Consider the following 23072-nt stretch of genomic DNA (forward strand, 5'->3'; position numbering starts at 1 on the left):
TCCGTGTGGCCGTCGGCCCTTCGGGGCCGGAAAGTACAGTGCCCTCCAGTTCGGTCAACATCGAGATGTCGGCGCCTAAGCACTGGCATTATCATAAAAAGCCTAAATAACATCTTAAGCCTGAATCCGATCACGATGCGATGCCCTGGCCCTTGAGCAACAATGGGCGGAATTTGTGCAGTCTACGAGGTGGGACTCGCCTGGCTCAGACTTAGGAGTCGGCACTTTCACCAAACGTTGTCATAACTAGTCGTGTATGTTATGGTATGCGCACATCACATAATAGACCACCAGTGCATACAAGACTAATTCCTAGTAGAGGTGTAAACGAATTTGGCCTGTGAGCACAGTTCAAGATTGACAGGACTATGGTTCTGCTCTATTATAGAACCGCATTGAGATGAAGCCCTGGTAGCTGCGGGTGGAGGAATTCGCGCCGGGTTTGAGGAGGAGGAGGGATGCCGGCCAGTATCAGTCGCTCGCAGAAGAGCTCGTCGAGCGTCGGCAGCGCCTCCTCGGCTTTCCTTGACAAGTGAGCGTGGCGAAGCGCTCTCATGGGCATGTTGGGACGGATCCAGTAAGCGCTTCAGATGCGCTGAGTCGCAGAGACTAGTCTAGTCATAGAATTATGTGCACCGCTTGCGGTGCCTTGGCGCCGGGCTGGGGGACCTTTACAGGGGCTGTGCCCTGCGGGGAGGTGAGCGCACGCATGGCTGTGTGCCTATTCAAAGAGAGTAGCATGTATGGCTGTGTGGAGGACGCCAGAAAACAAAGGAGGCTCTTGGAGCAGAACTGGGGAACACATGGTTGCCGTTTGCGCGGTGGAGCTCAGCGCCCGTCGTGACGTCGTGTACATAGTCATGCCTCAGAGTTACAGCCACGTAGGCACGACCCGGTACTCGTTCTGGCTCTGGCCCGACAACCACTGCTCGCGTCCAGTGGTACCGCGGCTGGCCGACTCCCTGCTGCCGGCCACCCCACCTACAGGTTGGAAGCTGAGGCCAGCGGCGCTGACATCCTCGACAACAGTTCGGCCATTCAGGCGGGCGTCTTCGGCGTGTTGTACACAGTCACGAAGGAGAAGTACAACACAGGTGAAGTGGAGCGGGTGGTGAAGGGGCGCTTGGGCGCCGCGCCTAGCCCCGTGCAGCCCCTTGCGGCGCGGCGACCAGCAGCAGCACGGGCCCTGCAGAACAGCAGCGAAAGCTGTAATGCAATCAGATGCTTCGGGAGCTACGCAGGGCTAAGGAGACCGGCACACCGGCGCAGCCCCTGACACAAAGGGCGTCTGCTAGCTGATCCCTCCACGCCAGCGCCTGCAACACTAGCATGTGTTCCGGCACCTGATCTCAGCACCAAACCGACAAATCAGGACATTGCAATTGCGAGCTCACTCAGCGAGCCTTGGGCCAGGGAGCAGCACAGACATCCAGCTCGGGCAGCTCTGGAGGCCAAGCGTTTCGAGGGGCCTGATTTGCAGGGGCAGCCGAGGCTGGCCCCAGGCGCGGCCTGAGCGGCCCTGCACCTACAGTGGCGGACTCAATAGCCGGTTTCCACTGATGCTTGTGGGCGTGTAGCCAAAGGATTGACGCCGGCGTTTCCAGGGGTTTTCATGGGGAGGAGTAGCGGGGTTAAGCGCAGTGTCGGCCGTCGGCGCGGCGTTCGACCACCCGGGCGGCTGGGCTCAGCTGCGAGGGGTTCAAAGCCGGCGTCAACACCATAGCTCACCCACACGCATCTAACAAAACATCATATTCTAAACCGAGCGTGCCGTTGTCACACTCCTTCACAGGCTGGCGCGCGCTGGTTCTGAAGCTTGTTTTGGACTACCTGCAGCTGTTCACGCTCACGTTCGCGGACACCGAGCCATGGGTGTTCAACGAAAAGAGCCTGTGAGTGGGCAGGCCTGGCCTGCAGGCCAAACGGCGTTGTGTCTTCAACTTGGGTTTGGATGGCAGGTCGTGACCTGGCAAGGAAAGGCGGGAATGCCTTGTATGGGCCATTGGCGGCAGGCGAATGCAAATGGTGCGGCCCTGACCGCATTCTCGAGCGCCCACTCCTGCATGTCTCCGTGCCATGACTGCCTACCGCAGGCTGTGGAAGATTGCGTCGGTTGTAAATATCGACAAAGTTATTGCGCCGCTGGTGGGTGGTGGCAGCGCGTCAGGAGCCGAGGGCTGAGTGGGTGCTGTAGAGGGGCAGTGCGGGCTCGGGGCCTATAGCCGGCATGAACTCCGTGGCAACAATCCTCCAATATACATGAGCATGCTTGGGACCTACTTGCAGGGCTACCACTTCTTCATCGCCATGTTCTATGTGATGGTTGGCGGTCTGGTGCTGATGGTGGGGCTGAGCTTGTGGGTGGCCTGGTGCTTCAAGAGCCGGAGCTTCCCGTCCGTCTGGTGCGTCCAGGGGCTGTGCCTGTGTGCCCGTGTGCCCGTATACGAGAGAGGAGCTGCCTGGTTAGCGGCCCTCCCTTTCTCGCACATCCTGACCTGTGGCGCCGCCTGCCTAGCACGCGCTCGCAACCACCTGCCTCCCGTACACCCGCCCGACGCCACACACACGCTCCCCCTCAACTCCGCCCCCCGCCCCACCCCCCGCCACACACCCACCCACCCACAGGCCCATCAAGGTGCTGCGGGTGTACGCCAACCTGTTCTTCCAGGTGCTGGACGTGTTCACCCTCACGCTGTTCCAGGTGCCCTTCAACTGCCGGTGAGTGTGCATGTGTGCGTGTGCGTGCGTGTGCGTGCCTGTGTGCGTGTGTGTTTGTGTGTGTGCGTGCGCGCAGGCCCGCGCCTTTGCAGGCGGAGTGAGCCGAGCCAATCGGGGTGGGGAAGGGATGGGTGGCACTGATTCCTAAACTAACGACTTGGTCCTGGTGATTATGGGAGGAAATCCTGGAAGAGCTGGGGGCGCGAGCTGGGGGTGGGGGCGGGAACTCGGCACGCAACGGAAGAGGTGCTAGCGGAGAGTGCTGAAAGGGAGGCAAGGGTAAAGGAGGGGCGCAGTGTCACGTCATTACTCCGTTGCACGTCATAACACCCCTGCCATGGCCGCTGCCACTGCCGCTGCTGTGTGCTGTGTGCCGCCAGGTTCATTGGGTACCCAGCTGGCATGGCCAACTACATGGCCGCTTACCCCGACGTCGGTGAGTGCCAAGTACCGCCGAGCACAGGGCTGTGCTGTGTCGTGCCGCAATGTGCAGCGCCATTGTGTGGGCATGAGCCAGGGCTGCTCAGCTGAGCGGACAGGGCTTCATCCCATGCTAGTTCTGTGGTTACCCCAACGGGCACTGCTGACGCACACACACGCTTCGTTTTGTTGTTTTTACACACACACACACACACACACACACACGCGCGCGTAAACCGTCGCTTTGCTGCATCGCATACACTGTCTTTGCGCAACGTTTTCCTTGTGCTCTTTAACACACACGCGCGCGCGCGCACACACACACACACACACACACACACACACACACACATACACACCAATGGTCCAACGCCCCCCGGCCCTGGGTCCCCTCCCGCAGTGTGCTCCTCGTTCCCGCACCTGTTGCACATGATCATCGCCGGCTGCAGCCTGCTCATTTTCTGCGTCTGCGCGCTCCTGAACCTGGGCGCCGACTTTGAGCTGAGCCCGCTGCAGCGCGGCCTGCTGTCCGTCTCCAATGCGGAGGTGGAGATGCAGGTGCGTGCGTGTGTGTGCGCGTGTGCGCGTGTGCGCGTGTGCGCGTGTGCGCGTGTGCGCGTGTGCGCGTGTGTGTGAACAAGACACGTCTGCGTGTGTGTGCATATGCACGAGCAAGTACTGAACAGGCGCGCGGACGTCTGTCACCAGCACACGTCACCGTAATGCTTCTCCACACTGCATAGCCAAGCATGCAACTACACCGCCACGTTGCCCCCGCACCCGCAAACGCAACCGTGCCTGCAGGCGTTCGCCATCAAGTTTGCGCTCACGTTTGTGTCGTACGGCATCGGCTGGCAGAAAGTGCGGCTGGTGATGTCGCTCATGCTGTCGGCGGGTCTGTCGTGGCTGTACCTGCGCTGGAGCCCGCACCTGGTGGCGTGGGTCAACCACGTGCGTGTGGGGCTGTACGCAACCATCCTGCTCAGTGCCGTGCTGGCCGTGGTGCTGGTGTTCCCACCCGAGGTGGGTGCGGGTGCGGTGGTGGGAGCGTGGATGCGTGAGTGGGTGGGTGGTTGGGTGCTGGTGGTTGGGTGCTGGTGGTTGGGTGCTGGTGGGAGCGTGCTGGTGGACTGGCACGGATGAAGGGGGGCGGGATGGGGTGGGGTGCATACATAAAAAAATCAAGAAAATGAAACTGTAGCCAGGCGCTATGGTAAGGGGCAGTGACGCGGGTGCGGGCGGGTCAACTGCGTGATCCCGGAGGAGCCGTGGGACTCTGGCCTCTGGGGTGGCCCTGCGGGCCCTGTCTGCGCGGTCCGGCTGGTTGGGTGGACGCACCACGTCACCACGCGGCGTGGCGGGCCACACAGCGCCACACACACACACAGGCTCCGAAACCTCCAGTGCAGCCCGGCCCCAACCCATGAACCGGCCGCCTGCGCGCACCCCCACAGGACGAGGACAAGGCCCAGGAGCACTACAGCCTCACCACGCGGCTGCTGTGGGCGCTGATGGGGCCCGTGTTCCTGGCGGGCGCCGGCGTCAGCTACTGCCGCCTCAACGCCTGGAGCGCCTACGTGCTGCGCCGCTTCCGCAACGCGCCGGCGGGCGAGAAGGCGCGCCGCATCTACAAGTTCGGCGACCCGCGCGAGGTGGGTGCGGGTATGGGTGTGGGTGTGTGTGTTGAAAAGAAAACAACAAAACGAAGCCCGCCCAGACGGCGCGACGGAGTTACTTACGGATACCTACCGATACCGAGCGTCTTGTAGCCGCGTCGACCCCGGTAGTCATACTTACCCGCAAAAAGCCTGGAACCCCCCCTCGGGCGATCGACGAACGACCTGACCCCGAGTGGCACCCATATGCATTGTATGCGCCGCGCCCTGGGCGCGCTACAACGTTGACCCAGCACGCCTAATGCCCTGATTCCCGCCCGCTGGTCGTAGTCGAGCTCACCTACGGGTGATAGAGGAGTGTGTGTGTGTGGGGGGGGGGTAAACTGGGAGGGGGGAGTTACAAACATGATTACTTGAGAAGTGAAGGCAGAGCCAGGAACGGTAGTAGGGGGGTGGGTGGGGTGGGAATGGGGCCGGTGGTCGCCACGGCGGTGGTCGGTGGGTTCAGGCGGCCAGTCCAGGCCAGCACAACAGGGCCTGTTTCCAGTGCTTGAACCAGCCGCATTTGTTGCTTAAAAATGCTTACATTTGAGGCTCAACTTGGCTATGCTTAAGTATGCTTGTTTTGTTACCGCTTGTGCAGGTTGAGATCGTGAGCCGTGTGTGCCGCAAGTGGGTGGACCAGCACTACGAGGTGCTGGACCGCGTGGCGGTCAAGGAGGGAGAAATCGTGAGTGCCGGAAGAAGCCGCAGCTGCTGCTGCTGCTGCTGCTGCTGCTGCTGCTGCTGCTGCTGCTGCTGCTGCTGCTGCTGCTGCTGCTGCTGCTGCTGCTGCTGCTGCTGCTGCTGCTGCTGCTGCTGCTGCTGCTGCTGCTGCTGCTGCTGCTGCTGCTGCTGCTGCTGCTGCTGCTGCTGCTGCTGCTGCTGCTGCTGCTGCTGCTGCTGCTGCTGCTGCTGCTGCTGCCGTCAATGCTAGTTTGCGAAAGCATCAACAAGCTTAGGGGTGCGGGGCTCGGGTGCAAAGGGCGTGGGATGACACGGACTGGGGCCGCCTAGCGCACATCTGCAGTCGACGGAGCATTGCTGACCACGCACCGCCACGGACGCAAACGGACACACGCACGCACGTAGGTGATCAAGGCGGGACTGCAGCTGTTTCCGGGCCGCTGCTACATGCTCATCCTGTACTCCAACTACCTCATCGACGTGTTGGACAACAGCCAGACTGGCTACAGCCAAATGGCGGCTGCCAAGCAGGTGCGTGCCCGGTGCCGGGTGCGTGTGTTGGTTATGCACGTAGTCATGTGTCCGGTGAGCGAAATGAAGTGGGTTGGCACCCGCCCAAATACCTTGATACTGTTGTACACGCCCTGTCATATCCTCAATACGGTATGTTCTGGCACAACGCCTTAACCCTTCCACGCCACGCCACTCCCAAACGCTGCGCGCAGGCCTCGCCGGACTGGATGCAGCGCTTCGCCATCTTCGCGCGCGAGCAGGAGCAGCTGCAGCGCATGAGCAGCGCGCGCGGCGGCGGCGAGAGCGGCGTGGACCTTGTGTCGTACGTGGAGTACCAGAAGAATCACCGGTGAGGCTGGCAAACAGGCAGCTCTGGGGCTCCAGGATTGGCGCCTGCCTGACCTCCGCAATGCCTTCCCCGCCGCCCGATCCTCCGCCTGCTCCACTTCTCACGCCTGACAGCCCCCCACCTGCCGTACTCCCGCCCGCCCTGTGACGCCCCCCCCTGCAGCCTGGTGATCCGCGCGCACAAGGACGCGCTGATCGCCACGCGCACCTTCTGGCAGGCGCTGCTGCACAACAACGTCAAGTTCACGGCGCTGGCGGCCGCGCTCAACGAGATCGAGCGCACCGTGCTCAAGGTGCGCCAGTGTGTCCACATGCGCCTACAGTCTGGGGGCACTTCAAGGAGCAATATACACGCGCGCCTTTCGTTCATCTCAAGATGTTTCCGAATACCACTGAACGGTTGCCCGCATACGCTTTCTTCCGCTGCGCACCACAACAGGCGGAGGCTGCGTACAAGATGGTTCTGGGCCGCTACCCGACCAACGCCAAGCTGGCCCGCACCTACGCGCGCTTCCTGGAGAACGTGGTCAACGACCCATGGAAGGCCGCCAAGTTCTTCGCGTGAGTGTGCCGTACCAGGGGCCGTGCATACCGTATGCTGCTGCTGCTGCTGCGGTGGTGAAATGAGACTGGGGGCTGTAGGTCCTCGCAACAGGGCCCCGGTCAAGAGCCGGCATGCGCTCCCTTGTTCGCCTGGAAAGACGTAGCGCTTGCGGGCATGCATTGTTTGTCGCATCCCATCCGTTGCCCCAAACCTGTACCTTCCGGCATCCACCTCGCCTTGCCTCTGCAGCATTGCGGAGCGGCTGACGGAGATGCAGGAGGCCGACGAGGCGGCGGGCGCGGAGATGGCTGCCAGCGGCGGCGCGCAGGGCGAGGCGGGCGTGGAGAACCGGCTTCTGCACCGAGTGGACGAGCGCGTCAACGCCGTGTTCATCATCAACGCCAACGGCATCATCCAGATGGCCAACAAGAACGCCTGCTCGCTGCTGGGCTACGGTGAGAGGGGTGCGGCGGGGGCGTGCGGGCTGTGCCGCCGGGCGGGATGGGCTGTGGCCTGTGGGCGAAGGCTGCGCTGACTGGGCGCCCTGGGGGGAGCTGGTCCGGCTGCTGAGTACTGAGACCGGTAGGGGTCTACCTGGGCCCACCCACATGCTGTCACTGCCTCTCCAATTGCATCGGCCTCTGCTCCACTAACCACGACGCCCTCGCGGAACCCGGACACAATCCAAATCATGCAGGCAAGGGCGAGCTGGACGGCAAGAACGTCAACGTGATCATGCCGCCTCCCTTCAGCCAGCGCCACAACAAGTACGTGCGGCAGTACGTGCACACCGGCCGCGAGACCCTCCTGAACACCGTCGTCGCGCTGCCGGCGCTGCACCGCGACCGCTACGTCATCCCCGTGCGGCTGGGGGTGACCAAGGTGTCGGGCGCCGCGGACAGCTCCACGTTCATGGGCGTACTGGAGGTGAGGGGTGGGAGTGGGAGAGGGTGGGAATGAGTGGGTGGGAAAGGGTAGATGCGTGGATGGATTTGGTTTGAGAAGCACTGCCTGCAGCATACAGTGCACCTGTCGCTGCATCTTTGGCAGTTTATTCGTTGGCCGTTTGGCACCAACCATTACTGCACGCCTCGTGACACTGCCGCGCGCCCCACTTACCTACCGTGTGGACCCCTCCTCTTCCTCCTGTTCCCCCTCGCCCTCCTCCCGCCCGCTCCTCCCGCCCGCCTGCCAGCCGGTGGCCACGGAGCGCAACGAGGCCAACGTGTACCTGCTGCCAGGCGGCACCGTGGCGGCGGTGGACCGGGCCTTTGTGGACTGGTTCGCCAAAGAGCTGGACGTGAGTGGTGGCGGGGAGACTGGAGATCGGGAGCGGCCTGGGCGGAGGATGCGGCGGGGCTGAGGGCGGGGTTGCGTATCGTGGGGCCGAGGTGGCTGTCCCATCACTTGAATTGCCTAACTGGCCATGCCTGGACCTCCACCCCTGCATCATCATCACCACCACCACCACCACAGGACTGCATCGCTCAGCACCTGGCTGACCTGGCTGCCGACTCCCACTCAGCCAACACCATTCGCGACACCATCGAGTCCTTCTCCTCCGCCGTCACCAAGGCCCACGCCGGCCCCGGCACCGGCGGCAGCCCCAACGCCGCCGCGCACGCGCACGCCCCCCTCACCTCGCACGACGCCGCGGCGCACACCGCCGCCGCCATCACCGCCGCAGAGGCGGCGGCGGCCGCCGCCACCGACAACACGGTCGTAGTCCTGCGCCACAAGTACGCGCCGCCGGTGCGTGTGACCATCCGCCTGCGCCACGTCGGCGTCGGCTCGGAGTCGCTCGTGTGCGCAACGCTGACGCGGACCCAACCCCCGGTTAGCCTGGTGCTGGTGGACGGGCGCGGCCGCATCGGCTTCATTACCTCGGAGCTGGCGGAGGCGCTGGGCGCCACGCCGGAGGGCCTGGTGCAGCAGAGCATCGCGGACCTCATGCCGCCGCCCTGGAACAACCTGCACGCGCACGCGGGCAGCGCCGGCGCCGGCAACTGGTTCCGCCAGGCGGACTCCTCCATGGCCAACATCGGCGCGCCCATGATCGGGGACCACGCCGCCAGCGCCGCCGAGCCGGGGAGTGGAGGTGCTGGTGGCGGCGCCGACGTCGGCGCCGGAGGCGCCGGGGCCGCTGGAGGCGGCCACGGGCACGGCCACGGCCACGGGCACGGGCACGGGCACGGGGACGCGCACGGGCATGGGCACGGCCACGGGCACAGCCACGGGCACGGCCACGGCCACGGGCATGGGCATGGCCACGGGCACGGGCACGGGCAGCATGGGGCCCATGGGTCCCACAGCATGACGGGCATGTCTGCAAGTGCGGCAGCGGTGCACAACGCGGTGCAGAACCGGGGGTTCGGACATCGGCACAGCGATACGGGGCGGTCGCTGGTGCACTGCGCGAGCGGACTGGTGTCGGCGGAGGCCGCCGCAGCGGCGGAGGCGGCTGCGGCGGGCTGGGCGCCGGGCCCGAATGGGGAGTACCCGGTGATTGAGGGCGCGCCGCAGGGCAGCTGCATGGGCGGCACCACGGTCATTCTCGGGTCCAGCAGCAAGGTGCAGGACTTATACCGAGTCCAGGTGAGGGAGACGGCCAAATGAAAGCTGGGAATATATATAATATATATATATATATGTGTGTGCGTGTGTGTGTGCAGGGGTGGTGTCTTGTGATGCTGAAGTGGAATTGTGCATGGTGACAATGTGGCGGTTATCGAGTTTGCCTGTGGCCTGATGCATTTAATGCGCCGCTAACGCAACTGATGCCGCGCAACTGCTTAACACGTGCAGGTGTCGGCGCGAGGCGAGGCCGCAGACGGCAGCGCCATGCGTGTGGTGATGGTGCGCAAGAGCAACATCAACGCGGCGCTGCAGGAGCGGAGGCTGAGCATTGTGGTGGACGCCGCAACCGGCATCGTGTTGGAGGCCGGCAACAGCTCCCAGGGGCTGTTCGGTTTCAAGCCCTCTACACTTGTGGGGCGCAATGTCAGCGACATCATCGCAGCGTTGCGACCCACGCCACCCACGAGTGCGGCCACGAATGCAGCTGCCACAGGCGCGGGGGATCAGGGGGCAGCTGGCGCTCCCGGTGGAGCAGCGGCAGCGGCCGCGGCACCCACAGGCGCAGCAGCAGCTGGCGGCAATGGTAGCGGCACTGGTCATGTGCAGCGCACTGACAAGGGGGAATCCAAGGCTGGCGGCAATCCCGCAACCACAGCCGCCACCAAGCCACGCGGGCGCCGGCCGCCCAGCAAGCGCTCGTCCATCCTGTCCGTCATCACGGGCGACACGCCGCTGAGCACCCAGCAGCTGTTGTGCCAGCTGGCGGCGGCATCCATGACCGTCAACGGTGCTAGCTGGTGCGTCACACAAGTTCTGGGAACTAATAAAAACGAGAAAGAGCGAGAGACAGGATCACGTTGCGGACGATGTGGGAAAACAATATGTGTACATGTGTGCGCATTTGCTTTGCCTCCATGCACTGGCAAGCATGCCTTACCCAACCTTGCCTCCCATGGTTTCTGCTGCTGTCAATCCATCCGTAAACATCCTGAGCTTCTGACACGTTGCCCACTTGTTGTCGCAGGCGTGTGGGCGTGACACCACCCATGGATGACCGGCTGCTGGACAACCTGGGGCTGCTTCGTGATGCCTTCATCGCGCGCCAGACACGGGCGGCGGTCATGGAGGTGGACGTCCTCGTGCCGCCCTCCACACTTATCATGGGCGACCATGATGAGGAAGAAGAGGAGGAGGCGGAGGAGGAGGAGGAGAGGGAGGCGGAGGAGGTGGCGGCGGCGGCTGCTGGCCCCAGCTGGGAGGACTTGGGGACGAGGAAGCTGCAGGAGCAGGATGGTGAGCCCACCAAACGCGACTGGGTGGACACGGCAGCTGGCTACGTTCAGGAGCAAAGCCCCGGCCTTGGGGGGCGTCGTTCGCAAAGCCACGCCCGCAGCAGTGGCGGCTTAAAGTCTGTGTCTGTCTCCATGAATGGCAACATCAGCAAGACACGCTTCGAGGATACCGCATCGGCCATGCCGCCAGGCTTGCCGCTGCCGCAGCCATGGGAGCAGCAGCAGCAGCACACTGGTGCAGTCGCTGGGAAGGGTGCAGTGCTGACCCCGGCGGAGCTGCTTTGCGGCAGCGCCAGCAACGGCGGCCGGCCTTCGGGGCGCGGCAGTGATGAGGTCAGCGAAGTGGATCCAGCGGGTCACATGATCGACTTCTATGCCGAGTCGCTCGTTGCAAAGGACGGCGGCAACAAGGCCGACGTTCTCGACCGCAAGGGGTCGAAGGCTGACTTTCTAAAGCTCGACCGGCTGGACAGCAAGCACCAGCTGGCTGCTGCAGCCAACGGCGGCAAGGGCTCGGTCGTAGCCACTGGCCAGAACGGCTATGCGCTAGCGGTTGGACCTCAGCATCATCAAGCCAAACCAGGCACAGCGGCGACTCGTGGCGGTCGGGCCGGCGGGAATGGCGGTGGCAGCGCGCGGTCGAAGAAGAAGAAATCCCTCCTCAATGCGCCGACCTTCCGTGAGATGCATGACAAGGGGCAGCTGTCGGTGGAGGCCGCCGCGCTCATTGAGGCCGGGCTGACGGAGCTGACGGAAGCAGCAGCAGCCTCAGCGGCGGCGGCACCTGGTGCCGGCCATGGCGGTGGCAACGGCGCCGCTGCCACGGCTGTCAGCGAAGGCAATCCCAAAGGCACGGGTGATGGCAGCAGTGGCGGTGGTCTGAAGCTGCGTCTGAACCTGTGGCGCTCGGAGATGCTGTGCGGCGTGCTGGAGGTGGATGGGCAGGGTGAGGTGGTGTCGGTGGCGCATTCACAGCTGCACCCAGCTGGCTTGATATTCGGTATGGCCACTGCCGGCCTGACCAAGACCAAGCTTGGTCGGTTGGTGTCACTGCCGCCCTCTGCCTCCATGCCTGTGAAGTCCGCCGCTGGCACCGGCACGGGCGGCGCGGGCACAACCGGCGGCGGCAGTGGTGGCGGCGCAGTGACACCGGCACACCTGTTTGAGATGGCTGCGGTGGTGGCGTCACCGGCAGAGACAAGCTCCCCCGGTGACCTCCGCAGCAGCAGCGGGCAGCTGCTGAGCCCGCGCGGGGATGCGGCCAGCAAGTTGCCGGCTGTGAGGGGCGCGCTGAAGAGTAGGGCCAAGCAGGTCAAGGTACGTTGTGATGTTTCGAGGTTGTGAGGTTTGGTCTGAAGGCACCAAGTGTATGACACTTGACACACATAGTAGGATCGGCCCGGCCCTGCCACCCGGCCTGCTGGCTGCCAAGTTTCAATCACGCATGACTTAACCTGAATGTTTGCATCCCGACTTTGCGCAGGTGAGCCCCCTGCACCAGCTGAACGGCACCCATGCCGACGGCGGCCGTCTGAGCCTCAACGTGCAGGCTGTGGTGCGTGAGGGCGGCGGCAGCCACTCCTCCACCTCCGCCTCCTCCCGCAGCTACGTCTTTGTGCGGCTGCGGGAGCCCGAGAAGCCCGCAGACCAGGCGTCCCTGCTGCGCGCTCTGCTGGCGGTGCTGCCACGCAAAGGCCACCACCACGGCCACCACGGCCAGAGGCATGGCACCTCCAAGCGCCGCAGCAGCGTCCTTTCGCTCGGCGATGCCCTGCAGAAACCGGCGGGGGGCGTGCCAAAGGCACCGACAGCGGTGCCGTCGCTGCCGCCTCCAACCGCAAGCGATGGCAAGCAGCAGGGCGCGCCCGCCTGGCTCAATGACCCCGAGGAGCTCGAGAAGGGCGAGGCGATCGGGGTTGACGCCACACAAGCGGCGGGGGCACTGGCGGCGCAGCCGCAAGACCACATCCCTGACCTTGGCGCTGCTGCTGCCGCGGGTGCGGCGGCGGCGGCGGCCACGTCGCCACGCAACCTGCGCGTTCCGGCCACGCTTGGCGGCAGCGGATCTGACGACGAGGGCAAAGGCACCATGAAGGGCAAAGGCGTAAAGACGGGTGCAAAGCTTGAGGACTCGGCCGGTGGCAACGGCTCTCAGAATAGCGGCAGCGGCAACGGCAGTAATGCCGGCGGCGACGTTCGGGCCCAGATCCAGATAAGTCCGCTGATGCCTGGTTCCGGATCCAAAGACAGCGACGAGGTGATGGCGGCGCAGGCCGCCGCCGCCGTGGCTGCCGCTGCGGCGGCGGTGGCTGCAGCCGGTCCTCCCAAGCCTGTGGCGGAGGAGGGCGAGGGCAGCGAGGAATACGACGAGGGGGAGGAGGAGGATGACTGGGACGAGGAGGCGAGCGAGGGGGGCGGCACACCGCGCGGCGGCGCGTCGCCCCGGGCTGGCGAGGAGGGCGAGGATGGGCGGCGCTTGGGGCCGGAGCGTAGCAGCAGCAGCGGCAGCAGCAGCAGCGAGGGCAGGGGCAGCCGCAGCCTTCACCGACAGTCCAGCTCTGGCGGAGGCCGCTCGCCGCTCACAGGCGGCGTCGGTCTGAGCCGGCACAGCACCGGCGGCAGCAGCAGCAGCAGCCGGAAGAACTCAGCCTCGCCCACAACCAAGGCCCGGCGCAACGCCGCAGGCGGGGCGGCCTTGCCGGACAAGGCGGACCGGAAGGGCAGCACCCTGCTGGACCGGAAGGTCAGCCTGGGCGTGGAGTCGAGCCAGGGCGCCGAGAGCACCGGGCGCAGGGTGCTGCTGAACACGCCCAGCATGGCAGCGGCGCGGCAGCAGCAACAGCAGCAGCAGCGCGCGTTTTCACCCTCGCCGCTGGGCCGAGCCAGTCCAGAGCTGGCAGCGGGCGGGGCTGGCGGTGCCGAAAAGGGCGGGCCGGGGTCATTGGCCATCGGCGCGCTGGGCCGCACTCGCTCGCCCACACGGCGTGCTGCCTCCGCCGCATCGCTGTTGCCGCACGCGGTCACGTTGGGCACCAGCGAGGTTGCCTCTCCCGACAAGCTCACGCCGCGGACATCGCCCAGGCCCGGCGGCCTGCTGTTTTCGGAGCTCCGTTCCGCAGTGTTCAGCTCGGTGCCGCCGCTGGCGGCGGCGGGCGGCGGCGGGAGCGGCGGTGGCGAGGGCGGCGGGAGTGGCGCGTATGAGGGCCCGGGCAGGGGAGCGGGCGAGGGGGCCCGGGGCGGAGGCGGAGGCGGAGGCGGAGGCGGGCCTGCGCCGCCGCCCGACGACCCCGATGAGGTGGGCAGCCAGGGCAGCGCCATGTCCGGCATTGAGGAGGATGTGGGCATCACCGGGCACCACACCGACTACCGGTGAGTTGTTGGGAGCTGTTTCTGTGGCTCCGGGTGAAGGGCCGGGGCAGTAGCGAACCCGGGGTCGGTGTAGTTTAGTAGATGAAGTGTATGGCAGGGTGGTTGTATTCACCATCTTCAACAACATGGGGCTGTCGATGCTTCAATCCCCAAACGGGAGGCGCAATGCTGTAGCAAAGGCGAAGTAGTCGTTCCCATGTCCGACGGGGGGGAGGATGCACACCCTCCTTGCTGTCCTCTCCCCGCAAAACATCACGCTCACACACACACACACACACACACGCGGTAACTCCAGGTAACATCCGTAAACCGTCGCTTTGCTGCATCGCATACACTGTCTTTGCGCAACGTTTTCCTTGTGCTCTTTAACACACACACGCGCCCACCCCGCCCGGCCTCGCAGCCGCGGCAAGCGCTTCAAGAAGCTGGCGGCCATGCTGGGCAGCAGCAGCGTGCAGCGCGCGGCGCGCGACTTCCGGTGGCAGGCGCTGCTGGCGAACGTGGCGCAGGTGCGCACGTGTGTGTGTGTCTGCAGGCGGGCGGGCTCATGTTGGTGTTGGAGCGTCATTGCCCCAGCCGTCCACATGTTCCGGTAGTACAGCCGCCCAGCCGCCCTCCTGGGCCTGCCCCGTCCCGCCCTGCCCTCTGCCGGGCTGCTGTCCTGACAAGCCTACCCGTCTCCATCCAACCCCCCCTGCCCCTGCCCCTGCCCCCAGTGCCCTACCCCCGTCTACCAGTTTCTTAGCGAATCATGAAATGTAACCCCCCGCATCCCCTCCACCTCCCCGCCCGCAGGTGGTGTCCAACCTGATCTCCTTCGTGCTGCTGACGCTGCTGCTCAAGGCCCAGATCAGCAGCGTGGATCGCATGACCTACACGGCGGTGGGGCTGCGCAAGGCCAACGAGCTGTTCATCGAGATGGTGCGGCTGGACAACATCCACCGCGGCCTGTTCCCCAACACCTCGTGGTGAGAGCGGGGAAGAGGGGCGGGGGAGGAGAGGCAGCGAGGGAGCGAGGGTGGCCATCCATGCAAGGTGGATTGTGGGGTGGGAGGAGGGGGACGGGTGGGTGGGGCAAGCAGAGGCGGGATTGTGGTGGGGCGGGATTGTGGTGGGGTGGGCGTGTGGGGGTGGCGTGTGGGCGTGTGGGCGGAGCGGGGGGCGCGCACTCAGGGGGAAAGGACTGCCACGTCGTGCCGTACTCGGGCCAGGGGCTGAGGCGCTCACGGGGCGCTCATGTGTGCGGCTGCTGACGCATACACATCCTGTCACAGGTACACGCCTGCGTCGCTGAATAGCACGGTGGACGAGCTGGGCTCCATCCTGTACGAGTTCACCACACACCACGCCCAGTCTTACCTGGGCAGCGGCGCCGGCCGCATCACCGACGCCACGCCCTACAACCCCACCAGCCTGCTGCACACATGGAACTACCCCATCCACAACGTCATGAGCTTCTACAGGTGCGAATTGTGTATGAGTGTGGGTCCGGGTGAAGAGCGGGGGCGCGGGCCTTACGTTAGCCAGCATCACGCTCTCACCCACTCCCAACCACACAAACACACACACACACACACACAAACACACGCACAAACACACACACAAACGCACACTCCTGCATCATCCCTCAACGCCCTGCCTCATGTCCTCCCTCCACCACCACCACCACCACCCCCAACGCCCCGCACACTCGATGATGTCCTCTCGCCCTGCCCGCAGCGTGGAGCCGCCCGCCGTGGCGCTCACGCCCACCTCGCTCTGGGAGCTGGGCACCCGCATCAGCGAGCGCTCCCTGGAGGTTCACCACCTGCACCTGGAGCTGGCGGCCGCGGCCCTGGTCGGCGCGCCCTGGGCGGAGCTGCAGGCGCCGCTGCGCAACGCCACCGCGCCCTCCAACGGCGACCCCTACACAGACTTCATCGCGGCCCGGCACCTGGCCGGCGCCTACCAGGCACTCAACGGGTCGCTGTTGATGTCCTCGGCGGCGGACGCCATCGCAAACATCAGCGTCAGCGGCACCAACTCGACCGGCAGCGGGAATGGAACGCAGCTGGCGGCGGCGGTGGCGGCGGCAACTAGCAACGGCCGGAGGCGGTTGTTACAGCAGTCCATCGCAAACGCTAGCGTAACCACAAGCGGCAACAGCACCACCGCGACCTCGAACGCGACAGCGGTGACAGCCGGCCTCCAAGTAGCAGCCGCTGCCGGTGCCGTCGTTGCCTCGGCTGCCACAGCCAATGGAACCGTTAACATCACCGCTGTTGCCAACGCGAAGAACGTGACCTCCAACGGCCCGCCTCTGGAGTTCGCGGTGATGACACTCCCGGACGGCACCAACTGGACGGTGCCGCTGCTGCCGGGGGCGGGTGTGGGGTGGAGCGACGCGTGGCGTTTCGTGATGGCGTCTGGTCCCACGGAGCTCAACTCCGGCTATGAAGATACGCTGGTGAGAGTCTGGCTGGTGGTGGTGGTGGTGGTGGTGGTGGTGGTGGTGGTGGTGGTGGTGGTGGTGGTGGTGGTGGTGGTGGTGGTGGTGGTGGTGGTGGTGGTGGTGGTGGTGGTGGTGCAGGGACGGCGTCGGGTATGGGGCTCTTGCACCTGCAGCCCCACCCTGCACGTCTGTGACTCAGCTTCCAGCAACCCGGGCTTTGCGGTTGCCTCGCCCTAACCTGCCGTGCCTCTTCGCATCACCTCCTGACACACACACCCCTCCCCCGCCCTCCTTCCTTGCCCGCTCCCGCTCCCGCACAACACACAGCTGGCGCTGGTGGACCGGGCTGTGGAGGACTCCAACGCCATCAACCGCGTGCAGCTGGTGCTGATGCTGGTGGAGGGCTGCGCCGTGGCCACGCTGCTTGTGGCGTACATGTGGTGGCTGCAACACCGCGTCACGCAGCAGCGCTACCGCGTGTACAGCGTCTTCATGGCGGTGCCGGTGGGCATGATCCGAGCGCTGGCCAGCCGCACCATCCAGATTAGTCAGGGCAGCGACAGCGACGTGAGTTGGCCGTAGCGGCGTGCTGTGCTTGCGGTGCTTTGTGATGCTTTGTGTTTGGATGGTGGCGATAAGGATGGGGTTGGGGGAGAGGGTGGCGGGTTGTGTACTGTATTGCGAGCGAGCGAGCGGCGTTCTTTTGGGATACCCATGGACAAACATCTTGCTCTTGTACATCTTACAGGAGGACTCGGACGATGAGGACTACGCGTTACAGCAGCAGCAGGCGCAGCAGCAGCAGCAGCAGGCGCAGCTCAACATCCGACAGGAGTCGCTGGCGGCATCCGGCTCCTTCGGGCGCGGCCTCAGCGGCCTCAAGGGCGCGTTGGCGGTCATCGGTGCCTTCAAACGCAACAGCACGGGCGACAATGTGCTGTACGGATCGGGCGCCCAGAGCTCCAATGGCCGCAGCGGGCGCAGGTGAGGTTGAGGGTTGTGTGAGGTCGGGGCGGTGGGCGGGGGCATGGTGGTTTTGGGCGCGGGCATGAGCGTGTGAGACCATGAAGCCACTTCGTTTGTCCTGTGCAGCCCGTAATTGCAAAGGTTAGAATGCCGTTGTGTGTGCGCATAATCTCCAATGAACTCGGCGTGGCGAGGCCTTGCGGGCTGAGAAAGTAAACTGCCGGTTGCGGGGCTTGAATGTCCTTTGTGTGCGGGACTAAATGTACGTGTGCGCTCTTTCGCGACTGCCCTCGCACCCCGCCTCCTGCAGGAACAAGCGCAAGCTGGTCCTGAACAGCCGCGACTCGTTGAAGCTGCTCATCCCCTTTGTGGCGTGGGGCGTCACCATCTGCGTCATCTACGCCGCAGGTGCGCCTGCCCCTGCTTCTTCGCCTACCCTTGCTTGCAATGGCCATCTCCCAACCGCCCAACACCCCACTCGCACTCGCCGACACCCGCACTCACAGACACAGCCTCACACCCACCCACCTAACACCACCACCACCACCACCACCACCACCACCACCACCATCACCACCACCATCACCACCCTGATGTGCCCTCCCCCCTCCACCACTTCCTGAACTAATCATGAATGTAAGCCCCCCCATGTGGTAACGACTTCGTCTGCAGTCTTCATTGCATCCTGTACCGCTTTTCCAAACATCCCTGCAACCCCCCCGCACAGGCTACTACTACCTCAACCAGGTGCAGGCGCCCGTCAACCTGCTGTCCGTCATCGACACCTCGCTCATCCACATACACCGCCTGGTGCTGTACGCCTTCATGACCTGCAGCGAGATAGCCGGGCCCGCGAGAGAGGTGCGTGGGCGGCGGCAGCGGCAGCGGCGGCAGGGGGAGAAATGGGTCGCGAGGCTGCCTAAGGTTGCGTTTGGTTACCGTGTAGCGGCATGCAGCAGCGATGAATTGAGCCCTCAACTGTATGAAGGGGCCGTTGCTAGTGTCTGGCCTGCAAAACGCACCTGGCAGCTTTTACATTGTTCAAACCTTTTGGTCCTTTGACTCGTTTGCTTTCAGGTGATGCGCGGCCTGTTGGCTGAGGAGCTGTACGAGTTCAAACTGGCGTGGGACGTGACGCTGTACGGCAGCAACGCCACCACCGCGGGCCTGGACCGCCGCTACGACCGCGTGCACACGGGCGTCAGCTTCATCAAGGTGCGGAGCGGGGCGGGGCGGGGCGGGCGGGGCAGGTGGAAGGGAAGGAGGGCGGATGGTGGCGGGGGTAGTTACCTCCACTCCCAAAGAAAGCAAGACCGGGCGGCGCGGTGGGGTGCTGCCAGGCGGGGCAGGGAGGGGTGGCGCGTTGCGTGTTTTGGAGCAAACCCTTCGGGTATTGGCACGGTCAAGTGATGACGAGCGAGGACTGCGCTCGTGCACCCCGCACGCACTCCTCGCACAAGCTCACATGCTCCTTGTGCTTTCCCTGCCACACACAAACACGCACCGCAGGGCAACATGGCCACGGTGCTGTACCGCGAGAAGCAGTGCAGCCTGTTCGGCATGTCCGACGTGGACCCCTGCCCCGCCCCAACCGACTCGTTGTACATGGTGAGCCAGCGGAGCACCCCAAGCGCTCCGGGGCTTGCTTCGCCTCAACACCTGGGATACCTGCGAGCCATACCTGCTCATGCGGGTTAGGCCGGCCGGGAATCTTCGGCATGTTCAAAAAATACCAAGCATTCCCTGGATTTGCTTGGATCCTGGATGACCCTACATGCTGTTTCCCCGCTGGGCATGCTGGCGTAACACGCACACATACTCGCACGCAATCGCCCTCCTAACACGCAACGTGTCGACCCGCTCCCCTCTTTCTCTCCCCCCCCCCCGCACCCCTACGCCTGCTGTCTACTTCGCTACACTTCTCTGTACCAATCCTTGCAATCCCCCGAAACCCTCGCATGCGCAGGCCACGGTGCACGGGCTGTCGTACATGGTGGACCGGCTGGTGGAGGACGTGGAGGGGCTGCTGGCGGAGCCGCTGGAGGCGGCCAACATCAACTCCACGCGCCTGCAGTACATCATGAGCATCGGGCAGGGGCCACTGGAGGCTGCGCTGTCAGTGCTGCACGGCGACACCGTCACGCACGTCGACAGCTACTACAAGGTGCGCGGCACGTCTCTTGCTCTGTGCGTGTGTGTGTGATGCCTTTTGCTGGAGCCTGTGCCTGCCGCTTCCCCTTTCCTCTTCTTGTTACTAATCATGCCTGTAACTAGTCATGCCTGGAACCCTCACCGACCCCCCGCCCTCACTCACAAACAAACACACACACACACACACACACACACACATACACACACACACACACACACACACACACACATATACACACACACATACACACACACACACACCCGCCCGCCCGTTGTTTAACACGCGCCCGCACCCGCCCTCAGCTGGTGGACCAGCTGCACGTGGCGGCCATGGTGCTGAGCTGGGTGCTGGCCATCGGCTTCGTGGTGCTCATGCTGCGCCCCTTCCTGCGCCGCAACAAGGGCGAGACCACGCGCATCGCAAAGATGCTTGCGCAGCTGCCGGCGGAGGTGGACATCGAGGGACTGGTGTTCAGGCTGCTGCTCGCCTCGCCCGCCATCAACAGGTGTGAACAAAAGCGCGCGCGTGTGCATTGTCGTACCACGCGCGTGCGGGTCGGTCGTCCCACCTGTGCCCTGTGTCTTTGCAGCGGGGGAAGCCCCTCCTCCTGGCTCTCTCCATATGACCTGCGGGCTGCGGCTGTTGGGGGGCGGCCGCGGTGCCGCGGTCCTCGCACGGCTCCCTACATGCGGTGCCCTCCCCCCGCCGCATGTCCCCGCCGCATATCCCCGCCGCGCCATGGCTGCTCCGACCTTGACGCCCTTCATCCTGACATCTTTCATTTGAACTGACAGGCGCAACCGGCGCGCCTCAGTGGCCACCCTGATCGCCGACGACCCCGTGCTGGCAGCCAAGCTGGCGCAGGCGGAGGCGCAGGCGGAGGAGCTGGCCAGCGGGGGCGCGGAGGCCATGCAGCGCTTCACCAGCCACCTGGGCACCAACAACGGCGGAGAGCAGGGCCCGCCCCAGTTCGGATCCTTCCGCGGCCGCACCATGAGCAACCAGGGCTACTTAGCGTCGCCACTGCCAGGCGGCGGCGGCGGGGCGGGTGGCGGCGGCAGCCGCACGCCGCCGCCGCGCAGCCCGCTTGGGCCGTCGGGAGGCGGCGGCGGCGGCGGGAGTGGGAAGTTCGGTGCGGCCGTGTCTGCGGCCATGGTGCTCAAGGGCAACCAGGTGTCGCCGATGCCGTCGCCGCGCAAGGGCCCTGGGGGCGGCAGCGGAAAGGGCGCCTGGGTTTAGTGGGGTGCTGGGGCACGGTGGAGGTGCAGGCGGGGCACAGGCGGCAGGAGGGAAGGGGCGCTGCGAGCAGGCGCAGGTTGGTGTCGGACTTGGAAAACCTAAAACCCATTGAACGTTGAAGTATGCCGGCCAGAAAGCACGGTGTAGGCAAAACATGTTGCTTTGTATGGGAACCCACTCCGGCCACGTGCATTGCATTGATGAGAATCATAGCATTGAAGAGGAGGTTACGGGACCGGCCACCCGTGTTTGAATCGGACGATCTGAAACAGGAAGTGGTGCGCTGCGGGTATTGCTTGGTTTGGTCAGGGAACACAAGGCAATTGACGTGGGTGCTAGAGTTGTACACCGGTATTGGGGCTGCGCGAGGAAGGCAGCTGCGCATCACATACCTGACTTCTGGTCTTGGGCCCACACTGGCATTCTTGAGATGATCTTGCTCCTGTACTGCGATGTGGACCTCAGGACTTGAGGGTGAGACGGGACGTGAGATGGATAGGTCGCGGCCGGGCGTAGCCCTTTTACGTTACAGTCTCGCTTGATGACAACTAACGCTTTGGCGTTCGCAGTTTTGAAAGCCGGAGACGTGTCATTTGTGCCTGGTTGCGTGCTGGCGTTGGGCATTTCATTTGAGGTGGCCTGGAATACGGCTCAGTTGCTCGAGGCTGTGCCACGGGGCCCTCTGGCAGTCTTTATCGATGCCGTGCGTACACATCCGGCCGTATGTATCTAGTATGATTCACCTTTTGGGCACAGCGCAGGCCCTGTGGAAAAAAACGTACATGCTGATGACGCGCTGACGTGTGGCGTGCAGCTCGCCAGTGTGCCGTAGTGAGCTCTAAATGACACAACACATGCAGAAGGCGGACGTGGTTCCGAGCCTTCCGACTGTAGGTTGCAGTTGGCCGCGTGCTTGAATGAGTGCGCTGCCCAAGTTACGATCCTCCGTACGCATTGCCGTACGCACCTCGTATAAATCTTTTGGCAAGGGGGGCAAGCCTGTTCGCGCAGGCTGTGTGTGGACTGGATGATTGCAGCGGAAGGGACTTTTTATGCCTCTTTCAGGGCTTTCACAGCCAAAGGAAAACCTGATTCATGCTCTGACGTTCCTAGCCAGTATTTTGGTGGATTTGTGTGGGGTGCAGGTATGGCAAGCACTGTGCCGCCCGTGTTTTGTTTAGCACGGTGTGCGCATGGCCATCGCTTTTTTTCAGCGAACGGAACGAAATGGGGAAGAGCTGGGGGCACTGGGGGTGACGCAATCGGTACCACACGAGGGGGAGTTTACTCTCGCTCGGAGACAGCAATACCTGCCGCCTGTGATGTGGATCTGGTTGGAAGGCGGCGGCTCAGCTCTCAAACGCAAACGCACAAGTTTGCATATTTGAGTGCAAGCCGCTTGTAATTACGCTGTCGGATTGGTAGACGAGGCAGATGGTATGTATGACTGTGAAACACACTGCCGCATTGTATGAGTGGGCACTTGGCAATGACACATCATTGGGTTTGCAATGCAAGTAGTGTAAGGCTGGGGCCTGGGAAAGCACCGTCTTCCCTTGCCGCAAGGTGCCTTGCAGCGCCGCTTTAAGCGCTGATGCGAACGGTGATTATTGCAAACAGCCATTATGGGTTTGTCGGAGGGGTCACACAGATTATTGCTCGACGCCGGCTGAAGGGGTCAGTGGACGGGGCCTCCGTCGACCTTAACTTTCCAGCCTGTGTAATGTTGCAACACACATTTCATGCTTGCACTGGTTGTGGGATTGGTGGAAGCAGGTAACTGCAGCCTCTGCAGCTGTCGCAATGAGCCGAAAGTGTGAGGGAGCCGCGTGACCACACAGTCGTCGAGAGCAGGTCAAGTAGGTCACAGCCTGACAGGGCGAGGGAAGCAAGTGGCCGAGTCCCGAGCGAGGAGCAAGACACTCCCGGCCCAGGCGCTGATGACACTGAACCTCCCCTGCACCGAACACACGTCGCTCGTGGGCAGGTGCGAATACACATCGCCGCTCCTTCATTTCACCCGGCCGCTGAGCGGACGAGGTGCACCGCACTGCTCTGTGGGCTCCTCGGCCCTCAGCCCGTCGGGCCCACACATCATGCGCCACCCGCCGCTTCAGCTCAACTTGACTGCAGGCGGCTAAGCATCTCCATGCTGCTGCTG

At 64.1% G+C, this 23072-nt stretch overlaps 1 protein-coding gene across 1 annotated transcript; it reads left to right on the forward strand.

The window, feature by feature from the left end:
* The first annotated feature begins 128 nt into the window (after positions 1-128).
* Positions 129-22647, forward strand: CHLRE_17g698903v5 (uncharacterized protein). The gene is made up of 35 exons (XM_043071877.1): positions 129-532; positions 988-1094; positions 1793-1892; positions 2094-2145; positions 2287-2402; positions 2626-2718; positions 3099-3154; positions 3539-3696; positions 3943-4161; positions 4593-4790; positions 5398-5484; positions 5886-6011; positions 6206-6342; positions 6505-6634; positions 6781-6902; positions 7135-7340; positions 7583-7812; positions 8081-8185; positions 8362-9480; positions 9691-10259; positions 10487-12071; positions 12238-14123; positions 14527-14632; positions 14919-15091; positions 15398-15586; positions 15843-16569; positions 16882-17121; positions 17303-17538; positions 17831-17928; positions 18248-18381; positions 18598-18735; positions 19030-19128; positions 19487-19684; positions 19975-20177; positions 20467-22647. Exons 1-35 carry the CDS (start codon positions 459-461, stop codon positions 20909-20911), a joined length of 10461 nt encoding a protein of 3486 aa, XP_042914336.1. The 5' UTR covers positions 129-458; the 3' UTR covers positions 20912-22647.
* Positions 22648-23072: the final 425 nt, after the last annotated feature.

Source organism: Chlamydomonas reinhardtii, chromosome 17 (genome assembly GCF_000002595.2).
Source record: "Chlamydomonas reinhardtii strain CC-503 cw92 mt+ chromosome 17, whole genome shotgun sequence".
Lineage (NCBI taxonomy): Eukaryota > Viridiplantae > Chlorophyta > Chlorophyceae > Chlamydomonadales > Chlamydomonadaceae > Chlamydomonas > Chlamydomonas reinhardtii.